A 21857-nucleotide genomic window follows, 5' to 3' on the forward strand; every position below is an offset into this window, starting at 1 on the left:
CTTCATGATTTTGAATTATCAAAAATAATATATCTCATCTTAACCTTCTCTGCTCTAAGAATAATAATCCCAGTTTCTCTTGTTTCCCCACATATCTGAAGGGATGAGGTGTGTTATAAAATGTAAAGCCTCAGCAATTGACTGAAGCATCTTACTTACAGGTGTTTTCTCGTCCAGTCAGTGGATTTGAGGGACCATAGTCATACACTGCAGTAACCGAAATTTCATACTCTGTTTGGGATGTAAGCCCTGTTAGTGGCACAGAGGTTTCACTGCCTGGGACTTCCACCTATCAGGTTCAAGAAAAAGCATTGGTTACATGTGCTTGGGTAAGAAAGTAAATTTTTACTGAAATATATTAACTGAAAAAAGGCAACATTGAGAAAGGACAGCCAGCCCTTTGAAGCTTATTCTTCCTCTCCACCAACACCTACACTCACCCAGTCAACAGACCTATATTTCTGTACTATAAAAATGTTCTTGTAGTGTCTGAGTCAATTTCCTTACTTTGTGATATGCTTCAAATATCTTTTGAAGAAATGTACCGAAGATCTGTTTCAAATTTAATGTATGTACCTTTGTCTGTCTTGACTCCTGCAGATCTAGATTCGTATTCCATTCTGACATTCAAACTATTTTTATATTTTAAAACTGAACACAAAAGGAAGCAAAACATGGCCACCTGACCGTCAACTGATGTGCATTGTAGATTGAAACCACTCCCCTGCCTCAAAGGGGAACAACAGGAACATTCCAGACTGTGTAATGTTCTTGTCGGATGGCCTGATTTATATTACAAGAACACTTGTGGCTAAAGCTATAAACGATTTATTAACGTTATGTGGGTAAACTATATATAAAACAACAGATGAATAACAGTATGATCATCTATAAGCAACCTCTCTCTTCCAGCTCTCCAGTCCGTCTGAGGTCACCTGACTCTACCTTTCACTTATATGCTAGTGAGATACCTAGTGGTCAGTCAGTGAATTACAACGCAACCATGTTATTACTACATCCCTTTTCCTATGAATACATTATCATCAATGTATTTACATGTGCTATCATGAGCCTGTGAGTCTAATAGTACTACTTTTTTAAAAAAAATTTAAAACTGGTTTAACAGATACATATATATACAAGAGCAGCAAGCATAGTATGTACAAATAGTCCAAATCTACAAATTAAATCGATCAGGTTTTCTTCTGACTCTCGTTGATCGTCTCAAAGTTTGACCTTGCTGCTCAGAACTTGTAGATTCAATGTTGTCCATGACATTCTCATACTCAGAAACTGCTGAACTATCTGACACTGCAGCTTGCGTTGATTATGAAGTAGATTCATCATCCATCACGTTGTTATGAGAGTCTTCTCTGGTTTTCAAGAGTGCGCAATGATTTCTTCTTAAAACCAACCCTTATTCTGTCTGTACATTGTAGGAACGAGTTGCTACTTCTTCAAGTACAATGGCTTTTTTCGACCAATTGCCTGAATCTTCTACTCTCACAATGTCATCGCTACTCAGAGATGGTAAAGGGCTGAACGCTCTATCATAGAGCTTTTGTTTTGCTTTAATGTTTTGTATTTCCTGCAGTACCACCACATTCTCCTCCTTTTCCAAGAATTGAAGTGTGGAATGCAACCTTCTATTCATGAGTAACCCTGCTAGCGATCTACCATGTGACAATGGTAACACTTTGTAACTTGATTTTGCAAGATGTGGATCAGATTAGCTGTCCATTTCTTCCTGTTATGATCAATATACACTTTTTTCATTAAGATCTTTGGGATTCATGTCGATACGAGCATCACCATTTTTTTATTTCACACATACCATGGAATTTACCCCACTGGTAGGTTCTTCTATCTTCTTGATTACATTTAATTTTGTCAATCTGTCTATCTCCTTTTTGAGGCGATCCCAAAGAGGTGCAGGTACTCTTCTTGGTGTCTGTATCACAGGTTTTGCATCCCCTTTGGTATGTATCTTGTAGGTGAATGGTAGTGTACCAAAACCTATGAACACATCGTTGAATTTGCTGATAATGTTCTCAGAATCGTTGGGAGTGTTGATGCAATCCTTTGTGGATGCTATACACCAACTGCACTAGACCTAATTTTTCACAGGACTGATCACCTAATAATGAATGCAAACCCTTGCATACAATACAGAATGGGATGGAATAAACTCACAACCACACTCAGGTCACAAGCACCATAACATTTAATGCTTAAACCATTATAATCTCTCAGAGATATTTTGTGATTTCTTCTAAACGGCTGAATTTTTAGATGTTTTAAATCAGTAATGCTAATTAAATAGGTTTTGGCCCCAGTATCTAACTTAATTTGGACCACTGTACCGTTTATTTTAAGTGGTAGCAGCCATTTGTCCTCATCAACCATCGGTGAAGTGGAGAATCCCACTGATGGAGAGTCTCACAGCCTGATGATCTCATAGTCTCATGGTATTAAACAACAACACAGGATGATTGAATTCAACATACATGCCACCATTTGTTTTGCAAAATGACTTTGAATTTGTGGAAGTCACATGATCAGAAAGTCATTTTGTTGTCTACTTTAAGACCAGCAAAAAACTCTTTTACAGATGGAGAATTCCACTGAAAGCTGTCAAACTAGCTGCAAGTCATCCAAGCAGTCAATGTAACAAACAGCAACACCTTTAAAGTAGGAGATCCCGTCAGAGAGAGAAGGACTCCCCTGTTCCGTTAAAGTTCACCTGAGAACCAACATCCTAGAAATTAAACTACCAGCAACCTCACAACGTGCTGAGAATCCCTCATTTTACAGGAACTTCACTTGAACTTTAAAGCATCAACTTCATCTAATAAACCACAGGCCTCCCACAAAAGAGTCTGAGATAATTATAGACTGCAAGAAATCTGTGTGTGAGATTGTGTGTAAGATGAGTGAGTGGAATGTTATATTAAATTTGGGGTAAGTGTGATAATAAATAATCTTTATATTTAACTTCACAAAAGCTAGCTGCTAGAATTTTTTATGTGTGGCATTCCCCCAATGGATAAAAACAACACATTCTCTGAAGTACAAACATAAGATTAAGTTCACTTTGTGAGAATTTCACATCCTAAATTAGCCATGTGTTGTTCACACACACTAATACACCTAGGTTTGTAGCCCCTGTTAATGCCAACTCTACTTAATTCTGAGTCTTGTTTCACACCTTGGCTGGGTCACTGGATATATTCAAGGCTGAGTCAGATAGATTTTTGATCTACAAGGGAGTCAAGGATTATGGGGGACAGACAGGAAAATGGAGTCAAGCCCACAATCAGATCAGCCATCATCTTACTGACTGACAGAGTAGACATAGAGATTGTCCATAGTGCAAACTGTGCAAGTAATCTTTTAATTACTTATATTGTGAATCACTATGGGAAGCTTGGACAATTTTGGTGGACATCCAGCAAATGTTCCAGCCTAAAGCTCATTGAATCTGGCTTCTGAGCAATAGTAGCTCAATTAGCAGAGATTAAGTAGGTGCATTGCATGAAGAGTGAGGTCAGGATCACACTGCAATCCCCATGTATCTAAGCTTACACACAATGGTTGGACATTTGGGTGAGACACTGGAATTATTCATTATCTTCAAGCAAGGAAGTGATAAAATAGGTAGGCGGAAAATGGAGAAAAAAAAGAAAAACGACAACTTCATCTTATTCTACAAAAGAACATGTTACCTCACCTCCTTGATGTTCTCATCTTCCGGTTCCTTGTATTTAATCAAATATTTACGGACTTTGCCTGGTGCAGGATCCCAATGGGCATTTATGGTACTGTGAGTGATATCAGAAAACCAGATGTTCCTCGGTTCATCCACTGGCACTGTGGAGACAGAATGAAACAACACAGATGTCAATGGGGAAAATCAGGTGGCAAAATTCCACAAATTAAGCCAAAAGAAAATTCAAAACTGAGGCTTGACATGACATATCATGGCTGCACTATCCGGCAGACTCCATTCTGGATAGGTTTAAATTCCTCTGCACACATTTGTTTTCACAGAAATATTAAACCAAACTGTGTCTCAATACGCGAGGGGAGACAGTCCAAAAATGTGGATTCAGCAGGTTCCAATCAACTCGTTTGCAATCATCTTTTCTCGTCAGATTCCTTTCTAAACATATTTCTCACAAGGAATTATTTTTTCATTTGTCACTGTAAAATTGCTTATTTATTCCGAAATAATACAAGGAATTGCACAAAAAAACTTCAAGGATTGACTGGAACTAATCTGGGACCATACCATTAAACCCATCTGATAACCTCCATGTGATGAAGGCCAATATTACATCTGCCTTGATTACTTTATATAAGATTGTATGGGATATACAGCACAGAGCAGGCCTTGTGGGCATTGATGGCTGGGCCAGCATTTATTGTCCATCCCTAATTTCCCTTGAGAAGGCGGTGGTGAGCTGTCTTCTTGAACTTCTGCAATCCCTGTGGAGTAGGTACACACACAATGCTGATAAGGAGGGAGTTCCAAGATTCTGACCCAGGAACAGTAAAGGAACGATAATATAGTTCCAATTCAGGATGATGTGTGACTTGGAGGGGAACTTACAGGCGGTGGTGTTCCCATGTATCGGCTGCCCTTGTCCTTCTGGATGGTCGAGGTTGTGGGTTTGGAGGGTGCTGTTAAAGGAGACTTGGTGAGTTCTTGAAGTGCATCTTGCAGATGGTGCACACGGCTGCCAGTGTGCATTGGTAATGGAGGGGGTAAATGTTTAAAGTGGAGGAAAGGATGTTGATCAAGCAGGCTGCTTTGCCCAGGATGGTGTCAAGCTTCTTGAGTGCTGTTGGGGCTGTACTTATCCAGGTATGTGGATCATCGCACTCCTAACCAATCAATGCCGAAGGTGATGTTTCAGTTGAGCCTTGCCCAACCTTACTCTCCCTAGATCTATCAGTAAAACACCTATTTCCTTGTCCCTCTTGTGCTTGTTGTGTCTCCTCTTAAATCTACAATATTCACATTAACCATTGGGAGGTGGGGGAGTTGCAACACTGGTTAGGGAACATATTACAGCTGTACAGAGGGAGGACACCATGGAAGAATCAAGTAACGAGGCACTGTGGGTAGAGCTCAGAAACAGGAAGGGGGCAATCACTATGATGGGGGTATACTACAGGCCTCCCAACAGCCCACCAGAAGTTGAAGAACAGATATATAAGTAGATTCTGGATAGATGTAGAAATAATAGGGTTGTTGTAGTGGGAGACTTTAATTTTCCTCATATTGACTGGAAATCCCTTAGGTCTAGGGATCTGGATGGTGAGGAATTTGTTAAGTGTGTCCAGGAAGGTTTTTTGGAACAATATGTGGTTGTCCGACAAGAGAGGAGGATATATTGGGGAAAGAGCCTGGCCAGGTCATCAAAGTTACAGTGGGAGAACATGTGGTGAACAATGACCACAATTCCGTAAGCTTTTGGATACTCATGGAAAAGGACTCGTGTTGTCCTTGGGTTAAGGTGCTAAATTGGGGGAAGGCTAACTACAACCAGATTAGGCAGGATTTGGAGGCTATTGTTTAGGAGAGGCTGCTTGAGGGTAAATCCACATCTGGCATGTGGGAGTCTTTTAAGGAGCAGTTGATGTGAGTGCAGGACAAGCATGTACCGGTAAAACAGAAGGGCAAGAAAGGCAGGATTCGGGAACCATGGATGACCAGGGAAATTGCGAATATTGTCAAAAAGAAAAAAGATGCATATGGGAGGTACAGGCAACTAAAAACAGTTAAAGCACTTGAGGAATACAAGGTAAGTAGAAAAGAGCTCAAGCAGGGAGTTAGGAGGGCAAAAAGGGGTCACAAAATGTCCGTGGCAGGCAGGATTAAGGAGAATCCCAAGGCATTTTATTCATATATTAGGAAAAAGAGGGTAGCTAGAGAGAGAGTTGGTCCACTCAAGTACAAAGGAGGGAAATTATGTGTCGAACCAGAGGAAATAGGAGAGGTCTTTAATGAGTATTTTGCATCGGTATTCACAAAGGAGAGGGACACGTTGATTGGTGGTGTGAGGGATGTGTAAACACTTTAGAACAAGTGGTTATTACAAAGTAGGAAGTGTTAGGTGTGTTAAAAAGCTTTAAGGTTGGGCAGGACGGTGGCGCAGTGGTTAGCACTGGGACTACGGCACTGAGGACCCGGGTTCAAATCCCGGCCCTGGGTCACTGTCCGTGTGGAGTTTGCAAATTCTCCCCATGTCTGCATGGGTTTCACCCCTACAACCCAAAGATCTGCAGGTTAGGTGGATTGGCCATGCTAATTTGCCCCTTAATTGAAAAAAAAATTGGGTAATCTGAATTTTTAAAAAAGCAGTAAGGTAGACAAATCCCCAGGGCCAGATGGAAACTATCCCAGATTTCTGAGGGAGACAAGAGAGGAAATCACTGGGCCTCTGACAGAAATCTTTAGTGTCCTCATTGGTCACAGGTGAGATCCCAGAGGATTGGAGGATAGCCAATGTTGTACTGTTAATTAAGAAGGGTTGCAAGGATAATCCGGGTCATTCTAGGCCAGTGAGCTTGACGTCAGTGACAGTAAAATTGTTGGAAAAGATTCTCAGAGAAAGGACCTTTGCACATTTGGAAATGAATGGTCTTATTTGCGCCAGATAGCATGGTTTTGTACGAGGGCGGTCATGTCTCACTAATTCAATTGAATTTTTTGAGGACGTGTGGTCTCACCCATTGGGAACACGACGTGACAGCTGTAGAGGGCTGATCTGCGGGCAGGGGGCACTTTAATAGGGGCTGGGGGCACTGCGGGGGGTGGTCTGGAAGCGAGCCAGTCGAAGGGAGGAACTATTTTGAGGGCCGGGTCTGCAAGCGACCTCCTCCATGAAGCACGGCACGGCCGCTGCAGGCCGCCACCGTGCCCATGCGCGGCCATGGACTCGGCACTTCTCCGGGGAATATCGGCAGCTTGAGCCAGTTGCTCTACACTGCTGTCCTGCTAGTCCCCAACAAAACGGGGAATCGGTGGCCATTTTGTGCCAATTTTGTACCACCGTTCCCACGACGGCGTGGGGACATAGCCCCAGAATTCGAGAATCCAGCCCAGGATCTATGCACATTTGGAAATGAATGGTCTTATTAGCGACAGACAGCATGGTTTTGTCTGAGGGAAGTCCTGTCTCACTAATTTAATAGAATTTTTTGAGGAGGTTACAAAAATGATTGACAAGGGAAGGGCTGTGGATATTGTCTACATGGACGTTAGTAAAGCATTTGATAAGGTCCTTCATGGCAGGCTGGTGCAAAAGATTAAGTCACATGGGGTCAGGGGTGAAATAGCTGGATGGCTTGGCCATAGAAGACAGAGGGGAGCAGTGGAATGGTGTTTTTCCGAATGGAGGTCTGTAACTAGTGGTGTTCCGCAGGGATCGGTACTGGGACCTCTGCTCTTTGCAATACATATAAATGACTTGGCAGAAAACGTAGCTGGTCTGATGAGCATGTTTGCGGATGATACTAAGATTGCAGGAGTTGCAGATAGTGATGAAGATTGTCAGAGAATACACAGGATATAGTTAGGCTGCAAAATTGGGTAGAGAAATGGCAGATGGAATTTAACCCGGACAAATGCGAGGTGATGCATTTTGGTAGATCCAATTCAGGTGGGAGCTATAAAAGAAATGGCAGAACTATCAGGAGCATAGAGACACAGAGATCTGGGTGTGCAGGTCCACAGATCTTTAAAAGTGGCAGCACGGTGGCGCAGTGGTTAGCACTGCTGTCTCACGCCGCCGAGGTCTTGGTTCAAACCCGGCTCTGGGTCACTGTCCATGTGGAGGTCGCACATTCTCCCCATGTCTGCGGGGTTTTGCCCCCACAACCCAAAAGATGTGCAGGGTCGGTGGATTGGCCACGTTAAATTGCCCCTTAATTAGACAAAATTAATTGGGCACTCTAAATTTTTTTTTTAAAGGGGCAGCACTGATGGAAATGGTGGCAAAGAAGGCATATGGCATGCTTACTTTCATAGGACGGGGTATCAAGTATAAAAGCTCGAAAATTATGTTACAATTATATAGAACGTTGATTAGGCCACAATTGGAATAGTGTGTCCAATTCTGGTCACCGCACTACCAGAAGGACGTGGAGGCTTTGGAGAGAGTGCGGAAAAGGTTTACCAGGATGTTGCCTGGTATGGAGGATATTAGCTATGAGGAGTGATTGAATAAACTGGGATTGTTCTCCCTAGAGAGACAGAGGCTGAGGGGCGACCTGATAGAAGTTTATAAAATTATTAGGGGTATAGATAGGGTGAACACGTGGAGGCTTTTTCCCAGGACGGAAATGACAATTACAAGGGGGCACATGTTTAAGGTGAGGGGGATAGGTTCAGTAGAGATGTGCGGGGGAAGTTTTTTGCACAGAGGGTGGTGGTGGCCTGGAATGCACTGCCAAGTGAGGTGGGTGGGGCAGATACGTTAGCGACCTTTAAGACGTATCTGGATTGGCACGTGAACAGACGGGGTATAGAAAGATACAGGCGGTTGGTCTAGATAGGACACGTGATCTGCGCAGGCTTGGAGGGCTGAACAGCCTGTTCCTGTGCTGTATTGGTCTTTGTTCTTTGTTTGCTGTGACAGTAAGTTCCAAATTCTCACCACTTTCTGAACAAAGAAGTTTCTTCTGATTTATTTCTTGGTGACTATCTTACATTCAAGGGTTTGTTCTTCCCCACAAGAGGAAACAGTCTCTCTATCTACTCCAACAAAACCTTTCATCATTTAAAAACCCTCTATGAGGTCACTCAGAGCCTTCATTTTTCAGGGGGGAAAAGGTCAATCCTTTCCTGATGTGCATAATCATAAATTTCTGGCATCATCCTTGTAAATCGCTCCTACACCCTCTCCAGTACCTTGACCTTTTTTTAAAAATGCCAGCCCTATCTGTACGCAGTCCTCCAAGACTATCTGAGATTCAATACAGGTTGAGCATAACTTCCTTACTTTTCAATTCCATCCCTCTGGCATTAAACCTAGTGCGGGATTTAACTAAATGGGAACAAAATCCCAGAGCAAGTGCGTTTAGCTGCATGTTTCCCGGCGTTGTCAGTGCTGGGAAACACAATGCTATAAAACGGCACTCCTGTTAGATACGGGGCCTCAGCGGGGAACACGCAGCCGAGACCACACATTAGCCCTGTTTTGTGCACAGAGGAGCTCCACTCGCTGGAACTCCTCAGTGTTGCAAGAGATCGAGACGCCATTTTTAAATGGCGTCCCGTTCTCTGGATCCCCTTAAGTAACCCCCAACCCCACCCCCAACCACCCTCACAGTCCCGATGCAGTATGGGAGTGCCCCCGCGCCTCCCCAACACTCAAGCAGGGCACCTCTCATCGCCACTGCACACAAAATACAAGCTTGACTCCTTTGCAAGGCCAACCTGGCACCTTGGCAATGTCCCTGCCAGGCTAGCAGTGTCAGTGCCCAGGTGGCACCAGCAGTACCAGGGTACCATCCTGCTAAAAGTATGCACCTGGGATCATCCCTGAGAGACTTCCACGACTGCTGTTCTGTCTGGTCTCTGTTTGTGGAGACCAGTACTGAATGGCTCTCGCCAATGGTCGCTGAGGTGAAGGAGATAGATCCCAGGCCTCAGATACCTTCGGAATCTGCACATTAAAGTGAGACTAGCTGTCGTGCTCTAATATGCAGATTTGCTAAAAAGTTATCCTGTCCATCTCAACGTTTCGCAAGATCGCATTAGAAATCGCAAGGCGTTGCAAACCGGGTAGATCCCAAGAGCGGGGCCTCTTCAGCTGTGCAGCCGCGTGCTGCTTTTTGGGTGCAGCATTGTCGTAAAATCGTGCCCCTGGTGCTCGGTTATTTTTCTTGAATGATTTTACTAACCTATGGCAAAACTTTAGTACTTGATGTATTTGTGCTCTGAGATCAATTTGATCTCCTGTCCCACCTAGACTTGGCGCCTTTACAGTAATGAGAGAGCACCCTATTCTTTCTACTAAAACATACTACGTCACTATCTATCTGTAAAACTTTGTTTGGCAATTATTTGTTAATTATCTGCAAGTGTACTCATGTCCCACAATAATATGTTGCATTACTCCTCAGTATTTATTACCGCCTACCGACCCCTATCCTTCACGTTTGTGTCATCCATAAATTTCGAAATTGTGCTTTTAATTCCAAAGTCCAAATGACTAATGCACATTATAAATAACAATGGTCCCAATGCTGATTCTTGTAGAACACTTCTCCCACTCTCCATCATTGTAAATAGCTACCTTTTATTCCCACTCTCTGCTTTCTGTCTTTAAGCCTGACTAACAATCTATTCTTGCATTTGCCCACGGACTCTGAATTTTCTGACATTAGTTATTTGTCTATTAAGGAGCAGCTTATCAAAGGCTCTTTAAAAATCCAGATAAATTACATCTATTACATTCCAATTCTCTACTCTGTTACCTCCTCAAAAAGGTCAACAAGTTTGGTCAGGCAAGATTTTCGCTTTTAAATCTATGCTGATGATTGATTATTATATTTTTTTCCAGATATTCCAAACATTGCTTGCATGAGTACAAGCCTTTGATTTTCACACCTTCCCTCTGGATTTTGTCTCTCCAAACTGAGAGACAAATGGAGGATTGAATGAAATTCTGCAAACTTCCGAAGCTGAGTAATAAAAATGTCTTACGGGTAGTTTCGTGCACACTCAGGGGGTCACTGGGAACATCACCATACAGGGCATGGATTGTAACAGTGTATTCAGTATTGGGAAATAGATTCTCCAGCTTCAGATCAGTGTTATCAGGGCCAACTTTCAACTGCAAGAGAAATGTAAATCATTTGTAAATTTGATATAGATAATATACATCAAGATTAAAAAGCTGCATTATTACAAAATCACTTTGAATCTGGGTTAAATCAATTGTACAATAATTAAATGACTCAGTCCTCATCATTCGATCATACACGTAAAACATTATGCAACATATATTGTATAGAATTGAATATTCTTTTATGAAATCTCCATCCTTCAGCCAACATTGTTAAAAAATGGATAACTTGGCCATTATCTCCTGCTATTTTGGGGATCTTATTGTGCATAAATTGGCTGCTATTTTTCTGTACATTATAATAATAATAATAATCTTTATTGTCACAAGTCGGCTTACATTAACACTACAACAATAGCTAAAGGTGGAATTTTGTGGCACCACTCAGCGGCAGTTTAAAGATGGGTGGCACATTTACCCCAATGGGCAGCCTAATCACCCCACACAGCCTGCCCAACTGTGAACCAGTTGAAACCCTTAAGTGGGTAATTATTTCTGCCACCACAGAGATTTAACCGGAGGCAGGAGAAGCCTGTGCCAAGCGACTGGCCCAGCAGGTTTCCCTGTGTGGGCTGGTGGGAGGCAAGTAGGGGTGGTCTCTCCTTTATGGACCCTCTGGGTTCACCAGAGGACATCCCCAATGTTTATCTGCTCTGGTCGCAGCCACCAAGTTGATCTCCCATTGGCCATTCAAAACCCTCATTGGTTAACTAGGCATCAGGTGAGAATGCCAAACACTTCACGCAAATCTCAATCTAAAGGTGCTTTTGATTGGCCAGCAGCTGAGGAGGGATTTCCTGTTCCTGAGGGGCAGTAATCCTGTCTCCAACCTAAACTTTAAAACTACTTCACTAGCAGTAATGCCCTTTGGGACCAAATTCCATTCAGGAATATATAGCGGTCAGGACTGGAGAGAACTCCCCAGCTCTTCCTTGAGATACTGTCGTAAGATCTTCTGCATTCAACTGATAGGACCTCACAGCTGAAGACCTCATTTAAGAGACAGAATATCCGGCTGTCAGTCTGAATTAAATGTTCAAACTCCTGAAGTGGGGATTTGAAATCACAACCTTTCTGAGTCAGAGGCAAGAACACTGTCCACTCACTGACAGTTCAGCACTGAAGAGGTCCTCCTATAAATTGTTACTCCAGTTCTTACAGTCCAAGACATAAATTACCAAATTATGTTGATGAACATTAACTCCATGGCTGTGCACTATGTTCCATTGACAACACTGCCTTTCCCTCGTGAGATTCATATTAAAGCAAAAGTATTGCAGAAATACCATTTGTGCTTTGCACAGGGGTCAGTTTATAATGTCCTTGGCAGTCAGTAAACATTTTATTGGAGTTTGGCTAAAGTTTAATGATCCCATTTAGTATAAACATTTCCTCCCCCCCAAAAGTGATCGAGAAAAAAATTATTTAAGTTGAAAAATATTTACAGGCGTGAATCTCTTAAAGAGGGAGAAATTACTGCTAAAGGTTGTGACTGATCAATAAAACTAAATGTGATGTAATGCATACTGCAAATGAACTTGGTTGGCTGTTTCATAATACAGGATAAAATATCATGGGGCTCAGGATGGGATTTATGTTTCGTTGCCAATTAGTTGTTGCTCATAGTTTTCTAAGAAAAACTCAAACCCTGACACTGCTCGAACTAAGCAACTGTCGAACAATTTCACAATCAAAATCCAATCTTTTTCAACAATAGTTAACTGTTATGTGGGAGCATCCCTGCCTCTGAGTCAGATGCTCCCGGACTGAGCCCCACTCCAGGTCATGATGGCCACTGAATGCATGGCCAAGCAGTTGGTCAGCAAACTGCAAATTCTGATAGGTGGTAAGAGTGGGAGAGTCTTCTGATCAGTCATGCTCGATGTGGAGTGGCACCTCTGAAGCTATATCCTCAGACGGCAGGCTAGCGACCTATTCCAGGAAAAGCTAGCCATGGAAACAGGCATAAGCACATAATTTGTCTGCCTCATCAGCCACTTGGCACAGGAAAGAAAAGACTATTATATACAAAACTATCTCTAATTTCTCACACACCAACATCGCATTCGATGATAGCAAGGAGAATGATTGATAGATGCAATAGTCTTCATTTTGGCAACCTCTACAATCACTTTTGAATGCAAGGCTTATTGGCGTCAGCTTATATTTAGTCAAGGTGAAATTACTTCTTAAAAGGACTTGAGCATTTTCTCAAAGGTTGCATATCAAGTTTCATGGTTGGGATTTTCCAGCCCATCCCAGAGCAGATTTTCCAGCAATGGAGGTGGGTCGCCATTGATCGGTGTGTTCCCTGGTGGCAAATGCCATTGCCTTTGGCGGGCCTGGAAGATTCTGCCGGTGGCCAAAGGTGAGCTGCCTCCGCCATCTGAGACTGAGGACTGGAAAACTCTGGCAATCGAGTTCCTCAGTAGAAAGAATCAGTAATAAATTCAGGCCTGCTTCAGAGATACTACATCTTAAAATGGTAGCAGCAAGTGTGTTTCATTTGCAAATGGATTTGAGCACAATAGTCCAAGCTGCAATGGATAGGTGGATCAGAAAACTGGGTCAAGGGTCATTGAACTGAATAGCAATATTGCTGAGACACTTCAATAATTTACTAATCTCAGGGCAGGATGTTTTTAATCATTTGTTTTTATGATATGCGTGGCAATGGGAAATGCTAAATCTTTGTTTCTCCCTAGTTGTCCTGAACAGATATTGATGGGCCTTTTTCTTGAACTGTTGCATTCCTTATGGTTTGAGAGAGGGAATTCGAGAACATTCAACCAATGACCATGAAGGAGCAGTGACATACGCCCAAGTCAGGATTGTATACGACTGGCAAAGGAACCAGACGGCATTGTGCCAACAATATTGCAATTCTTATTTTGGCTGAAGAGACTTGCGGACACTTTAATATTGTCTCTTGCACCCGAGTACTCATGGAGGCCTCCTTCTCCCCCTCCTGGTTGATTCTCTTTATCCATTACCAATTACAGTTCAGAGAAGGGTCACTTGACTAATTCCTGGGATAAAGGGGCTGTCTTAGGAGGAATGGTTGAGCTAGGTGAGACTATTCTCTGGATCATTGAATATTTTCAAAGCTGAGTTCGACACATTTTTGATCTTCAAATGAGTCAAAGGTCATGTAACGCAGGCAGGAAAGTGAATTTAAAGCCACAATCAGATCAGCCATGACCTTATTGAATGACAGAGCAGGCTCGAGGGGCTGAATGGCCTACTCAGGCTCTTATTTCTCATGATCTTATTATCTTTCTTTATTCTTTCATGGGATGTGGCTGCCCAAGCATTTATAGTTTCTAATATCCATTGAGAAGGTGATGCTGAACTGCCTTCTTGAATTCAACTGAGTACTTTGCAAAGTAACTTCGGAGGGGTATTAGGTTCAACAACATGCTGTGGGGCTGGGATCATATATAGACCAGGTTGAGTAAGGACAGCAGAGTTCCTTCCCTAAAGGATAATCAAGAACCAGATAGTTTTTTCAAAAAATCCAGTAATTTCAATCTCACTATTACTGATACTACCGTTTTATTGTCGGTTGTTTCAGTTACTGAATTGAATTTTTCTAGCTGCCATAGTGGGATTGGGAGACAGTGGTGTAGGGTTAATGTCACAGACTATAATCCAGAAGTCCAAGTTAATACTGTGGGAACATGGGTACAAATCCCATCATGGCAGTTGATGACATTTTAATACAATTAATTAATAATCTAAAACTAAAACCTCGTCTCGGTAACAGTCGATAATTGTATAAATTAAGGTGAATTATAAACAGATGATTTGTTGGATGGTCACTAGAGCACATCTAAAGAGACAGTTATTTGATTCCATGATGTAACAGTGCACACTTTGGACTTTCAGTCCAGCACTTTAAGTGTAAATCTCCATGGTACCAAGGTTCCTGTTGTCCAATTGTTGCTAGATGTGGGGAAGACAAGAAAAAGACACTTGCAAGTTGATTTTGACCACAGCTTGTAAACAGGTCCAGGTAGTGGATTGTTGAGGGGGTCATTTTACCTGACTGCCTGCCTCTCCTCTGTGGTTACGTCTGTGCCTGGAGTGTCTGGAGAGGGAGCACATTACCGTGCCCCTTGAAGGCATTGTTGATTTGATTATTATTTGTTCAAAATAAAAGAGACACTTGTTGACTCTGGTGTGAGAATGGAGTCAGGAGATTATATACCTGCAATGTTTCACTCTGTGACTAAATACATTCCCAGTAAAAACTGGCTTTGGTTTCTTCCTTTACTAACTGGCTATCCAGAGTATAATGATGGGGACCATGGAACTATCATCGATTGTTGTAAAAACCCACCTGGTTCACTGATGTCCTTTAGGGAAGGAAATCTGCCGTCCTTACCCAGTCTGGTCTACATGTGACTCCAGACCCACTGCGATGTGGTTGACTTTTAACTGCCCTTTGAACGAGACACTCAGTTTTGAAGGTGGCCCTTCACTGACTCAGGAGCAAATATCCCATGAAAGAAAACGCTGCAAGCTTCTGAATCTGGTTCTCTATATTAATAGTCCAGTCTCATAAACACTACACAACCATAGAGTATAACCCCATGTTGTCCCATAAAAATCTTTCACAGTGCTCCAGAATGCTCTCTCAACATCCATTTGAGAACCTCTTGAGAAGGATTATTTATTTTTGTTTTTTGATCTTTCTACTAGGGTCAGCATGTGTCACAATATAGAACTCAAGCCATCCTGTTGATGGTGAGGAACAGGGGCGGGATTCTTCGCTATCTGGCAGAGCGGGCCCTACCAGTGCCGAGGAGTGGCGTGAACCACTCCGGCATCGGGCCGCCCGGAAGGTGCGGAATCCTCCACACCTTCAGGAGCTAGGCCGGCGGGTTTGGCGCCACGCCAAGTGGCGCTGAAAGGCATCCGTCGGCCGACGTGAGTTAGTGCATGCACGGGAGCACCAGCATATACAGGCGTCATCCCAGCGCATGAGCAGGAGGGTTCTTCTCCACGTCGGCCATGGCAGACCGTTACTCCAGCCGGCGCAGAGGGAAAGAGTGCCCTTACGGCACAGGCCCGCCCGCAGATCGGTGGGCCCCGATCATCGGCCAGGCCCCTGTGGGGGCCCCCCCTCCCCAGGGCCAGATCCCCCTGCGCCCCCCCGAGGACTCCGCAGGCTGCCCACAGAGCCAGGTCCCACCAGGAGAATCGCAGCCGGCGTCGGGGCAGCGCGGCGGGATTCACGCTGCCCCCCGGCGATTCTCCGGACCGGCGGGGGATCGGAGAATCCCGCCCCAGCTTTCTTGTACGCACTGTTCACATCTCTCAACCTTGAATGATGCAGAAATTATCCAGACACACTTGGAGACAATGGAGAATTGAGTGAGGATCAAGACAGAAAAGAAAGACTTCAAGAAGCAATTGGTTTGAAAGTGCCCATTGGTATAAGATGGTTCAACAACTTTAAATCATTCGACAAAGCTGCAATCTATTTGCTTGTCACTAATACCTTGCTGATTATCTTTTTCCAGTCACAAGTCCAGAATCAGTGGGCACGATTCTGCGGTCCCCTGCCCCCATTGCACCCAGCCCACCTCCCACTATTCCCGGAGAATAACGGGAGAGCCCCTAAACGGAACGGGGTTTGCTCCGGGCGCAGAATGAAGCGCGATGCTCCCAGCCCGTGGCACTTCATACTATCTTGGGTGTGAACCAAACTCGCATGTTTAAATGAGTCTTTAAACTAATTTAATTGTGCTGAACCCGTTCAAAGCCAGTCACCCAGCTTCTGGGATTTACTGATCCCACAGGCGCAAGGTGAGGCTGGTGGGAATCACTACCAATTTCCAAAAATTGAAACCAGACATAATGGCCATGCCAGGGGGCTCGTAGACCATTGGAGCCCCTGGGTGGTCGGGGACAGGGAATGGCAGTGCCCCTGGCACCTTGGCAGTGTCAGCGTACCGAGTTGGCACTGCCAAGGTGACAGGGGACTATGCCAGGGTGTCAAGGGATGGGTCCTGCGCAGGTTCATGGCCATGACAGTGGCACAGTGGTTAGCACTGTTGCTTCACAGCACCAGGGTCCCGGGTTCAATTCCCGGCTTGGGCCACTCTCTGTGTGGAGTCTGCATGTTCTCTCAGTGTCTGCGTGGGTTTCCTCCAGGTGCTCTGGTTTCCTCCAACAAGTCCCGAAAGACGTGCTGTTAGGTGAATTGGATATTCTGAATTCTCCCTCTGTGTACCCGAACAGGTGCTGGAGTGCGGAAATTAGGGGCTTTTCACAGTAACTTCACTGCAGTGATAATGTAAGCCTACTTGTTACAATAATAAAGATTATTTATTTATTTATGAGGGAGGGTGTGGGAGGTGGGGGAGAAATCTGTGGGGGAGAAATAAGCTATGGTCGGTAAATCCCACCCTAAGTCTGGGTGGATTCCAGTGGAAATCACACCGGAACAGCAGACAGATTCTCACTGGTTTTCCCGCACAAAATGACAATTAGACATTTTTGGGGAGAATCATCCCCAGTGTCTTATTTTCAACATTTATTGACTGCTCAAAGACGGCTATATTTACGTCAAAGGCTGGTTTATCCACACCCCAGCACAAATATCAGGGGCGAGCCCGCCTCCACTTAACCAGCTCATCCTGCCTTCATTTTTTCAGCAACAGCACTTTAATTAGTATGAGGCAGAACCTCAGTTCATCGCCAGGAGAATGTCCCACCAATCAGAGGCCAGCAACTCTGCAAACCAGCAACGCTAAACAGGAGTCATTTCGGGAAGCTGCAAGTCTTGCCTGATCTGAACTTACATGTGTCTTTAGTCCCACACATTTGTGGCTGACTCTTAGCTTCTCTCTGAATTGGCCTAGCATGCTGTTCAGCTGTACAAAACCACTGTGGTTGAAGGAGAACTTCTACCATAACCACCATATAATATTTAGAACAGGCCTTTGAGATTAGCCAATTGGAATACGAGTTCCCTGATTAGTGGGCCAATCAGAGAACCTCTTCTTTGTAGATAACAGGGAGTGTCAGATTCTCTGCACTCCCAGTGTACACAGCAAGCTGAACGCACCTGGTTGTACTGCTATTGGTTTTGTTAATAAAAGGGAATCTGGTGAATGAACCTCTGCCTCCGTGGACTTATTACACACCACCTCCTCAGGCACAAGTGAATGGGCAAAAAACATTAGCTTTGCCAATGACACAACATCCTGAGTACAAAAAAGAGAGTGTCTTTGCTCTCTTTTCAGTCCATGAGCAAATAAAATATGGATCCTTAGATCAACTGGAAGCTAATGAGAGCAAATATTTGCTGAATGATAATCAAGGTGTAAATTGATAGATAATGCTCAAGGGGCCATTGAATTTCAATGGTATTGTTCGGTACCTCTTTCTCTACAGTTGGTATGCTAGCATTAACTGGAGCGTAGAGTAGCATATATCCTGAGGCTCCAGTAGCTGGCTCCCATTTGACATTCATCGTGGTTGGAGTAACATCGTAGACATTTAGATTTCTCACACCAGGAATGGGCACTGTTAAGAAAATCATTAAAAAATTATGATTAAGCAAGTATAATTTTTGTCCATTGTCAAACTGTTCGTCCTGGTATCTGGGATGCAATTCAATTTCCAAGACTTATTTTCTGACTTTGACCACAACAATAAGGAGCAATGAAATTCCAGGCAAAACATTCCAAGCGAGAGACCACAATTGCACTGAGAGCAACGGACCATAAATCATCCATGGCAAATTACTGAACAAATATCAGCATCAGAGACCCCCTGATCAGGGAGAGCACAGTGAGTTGAAGAGCTCCCTTTTCACTGCTCCAGCAATGCGCCTCAACCTGAGGGCTGAAGAGCACATCTAACTGCACTAGCTCTGTTGCCACATCAACTCTCTGTTGGTGGACACATGTTTTGGACACAGAACCAGAGCTAATTCAGATGACAATCTATCTGGCTGAAGTGAAAACTCATTACCTAACCCACTGGACAAAAGCTTTACTCTTGGCCTTGTAGCCCGTGAACTCAAACCCTATTATTGCACGTTGCACAAATTAAGAAATTGGGTAATTTGTTGGATAATGCCATGAAAGCTGTCAGATTGGTGAATAAACCTGAACGGTTCCTTCAGGGAGTGTAGCCTACCATCTGTACCTGGTCAGGCCTACAGGTAACTTCAACCTCATCATATACGCTTGACTCTTAATTCCCTCAAGATAGTGAGGGATGGACAATAAATTCAGCTCTTCCAGTGTCCTGAGAAGAAATAAGCAGTGAAACATATTTTTGTTGTGCTGTGGTACAGTCAGCGACTCCAAGTGGGATGAGGAATAATGAGGGATGTGGTAACACAGCATACTGAAGCATTGCTGCATTCTCCTAAGTTTAACCTCATGGATTCACACACACCTTTGCACCTTTTTAATTCTGCCAGAAGTTGGCTGGGGAAGTCAGGATGGAATTTTAAAATTAAAAAGTATATGAAGATACTTGAGAACGTGTCAAGAATAATTTCAAGATGATACCAGAACTTGAGAGGCTCAGAAAAGACTGAACAGTTTTTTCCCTAGAAAAGGGAAAGTTGACAAGTGGCCTGATAGAGGTTTTTACAATTCTGAAGGGGTTTGATAAGAATGATCATGAAAAGAAACTTGTACTCTGGATAAATCTAAATTCAAATGCCACAAACAGCAGACAGTCACTCACATATTCAATCAGAAATTCAGGTGAAACCTCTTTGCTCAAAGGTTGATGAGCGCGTGGGTCTTGCTTCCACAGCGAGTGGTTGAGGCGAATTTCATAAATATATATTTTTTAAATTTGAAGTATCCAATTTTTTTTCCAATTAAGAAGAAATTTAACTTGGCCAATCCATCTACCCTGCACATCTTTCAGTTGTGGGGTTGAGACTCACACAGACATGGAGATAATTGGGGAGGGGAAATTATACTGTTGTTGGACAGGAGCTGAGGAGCATAAATTGGAAACAGATGTTCTCAGGGAAATGCACAACAGTAATGTGGGAGTTGTTTAAGGAGCACTTGCTGAGAGTGCTGGATAGTTTTGTCCCACTGAGACGAGGAAGGAATGATTAGGTAAAGGAGACTTGGATGACAAGAGAAGTGGAGATTCTAGTCAAGAGGAAGGAGGAAGCTTACGTGAGGTTGAGGAAGCAAGGATCTGGCACGGCTCTAGAGGGTTACAAGGTAGCAGGGAAGGAAGGCAAAAAGGGACTTAGGAGAGCCAGAAAGGGTCATGAAAAAGCCCTGGCGGGAAGGATTAAGGAAAACCCCAAGGCATTATACACGTATGTGAGAAATAAGAGGTTGATCAGAGTGAGAGTAGGGCCGATCATGGATAGAGGAGGGAACTTGTGCCGAAAGTCTGAGGAGGTAGGGGAGGCCATAAATGAATATGTTGCTTCAGTATTCAGTCAAGCGAGGGACCTTGTTGCTCATAAGAACAGCGTGAACCAGGTTAATAGGCACAAACAGGTTGATATTAAGAAGGATGTGCTGGAAATTTTGAAAAGCATCAGGGTAGATAAGTCCCCTGGACCAGACAGGTTATACCCAAGGTTACTGAGGCAAGCGAGGGAGGAGATTGCTGCGCCGTTGGCGATGATATTTGCGTCCTCACTCGCCACTGGAGTAGTGCCTGACGATTGGAGGGATGCGCATATTGTTCCCCTGTTCAAGAAAGGGAATAGGGAAATCCCTGGGAATTACAGCCCAGTCAGTCTTACGTCTGTGGTGAGCAAAATACTAGAAAGGTTTCTGAGAGAAAGGGGGCGGGATTCTCTGATCCTGAGGCCAAGTGTTGACACCATCGTAAACGCCATCGCGTTTTACGACGGCGTCAACAGGCCCCCAGGATCAGCGATCCAGCACCTCACAGGGGGTCAGCACAGCACTGGAGTGACTCACGCAGCTCCGGCTGCTGATACCGGCGTCAAACAGGTGCCGCGGGCCAGCGCATGCACGCTGCGGCCGGTGCGAATTCACGCATGCCCGTTACGACCGGCGCAAACTCGTGCATGTGTGCTAGTTGCCTTCTCTGCGCTGGCCCTGACGCAACATGGCGGAGAGTTACAGGGGCCCGGCGCAGAGTAAAATAGACCCCCAGCAGGAGAAGCCGGCCCGGCGATCAGTAGGCCTCGATCGCGGGCCATGCCACGGTGGTGGCCCCCCCCGGGGTTGGATACCCCTCCCCCACCAGGCCGCCCCTCCTGCAGGATGAACGGTGAGGTCCCGCCGGGTACGACCATGTGTGAACGGCGGCGGTGGGACTCGGCCTATCTCGGCGACCACTCGGCCCATCGCGCACAGAGAATTGCCCGGGGGGGCTGTGTAGAGCGGCCCCCGACCGGCGCCGCGCCGATGCCAATTGTGCCGATTCCTCGGTCACCAGAGAATCGGAGGACCGGCGTCGGAGCGCCATCACGTGTATCGTGCCCCCCCCCCCCCCCGCCCGATGATTCTCCGACCCGTTTCCAGAGAATACTACAATTATTTAGAAAAACGCAGGCCGGGATTATCCGAGACCACGCCGGAAATCGACGCCGATCGCTGAGAATCGGCGCAAATCACACCCGCGCGGTCGCCGGTCGAGAGCCGCTGAAATAGGCCCCCGCGGCGATTCTCCGCGGGTAACTGGCCGAACTCCCACCGGCGTGGTTTACATCTGGACCACCCAGACGGAGCTCAGACCCGCTGCCGCAGCGGTCCTGGTGGGGGGCGGGGGAATCTGACTCCGGGGGGGGGCCTCAGCGGTCGCCAGGCCCGCGATCGGGGTCACCGATCAGCGGGCCATCATGATCTGGGGGTACTTACCTTACTCCGTGCGGGCCCGCTGTGTGGCTCCGTCATGTCTGCAGCGCGGACCCGCTTGCTGCCACCGTACATCTGCGCGGCCACACGGTCTGGACAGCAGGGCCCTGCCGGCAGCCAGAGCTGCGGGACGCACGCCGGGGCCCTGCTAGGC

The 21857-nt window shown here is 44.9% G+C and overlaps 1 protein-coding gene across 5 annotated transcripts in view; it reads right to left on the reverse strand.

Annotated features, from left to right (window-relative positions):
- LOC140428040 (collagen alpha-1(XII) chain-like) overlaps positions 1-21857 on the reverse strand; it is a 462913-nt gene that overhangs the window by 234997 nt on the left and 206059 nt on the right. For all 5 annotated transcript variants that reach the window (XM_072514040.1, XM_072514030.1, XM_072514048.1 and 2 more), the window contains 4 exons: positions 18256-18401; positions 10721-10850; positions 3731-3870; positions 160-289 (listed from right to left, as the gene is read on the reverse strand). In XM_072514040.1, the coding sequence (XP_072370141.1) occupies positions 160-289; positions 3731-3870; positions 10721-10850; positions 18256-18401 (546 nt within the window). The remainder of the gene's footprint in view (positions 1-159; positions 290-3730; positions 3871-10720; positions 10851-18255; positions 18402-21857) is intronic.

This window comes from Scyliorhinus torazame, chromosome 1 (genome assembly GCF_047496885.1).
Source record: "Scyliorhinus torazame isolate Kashiwa2021f chromosome 1, sScyTor2.1, whole genome shotgun sequence".
NCBI lineage: Eukaryota > Metazoa > Chordata > Chondrichthyes > Carcharhiniformes > Scyliorhinidae > Scyliorhinus > Scyliorhinus torazame.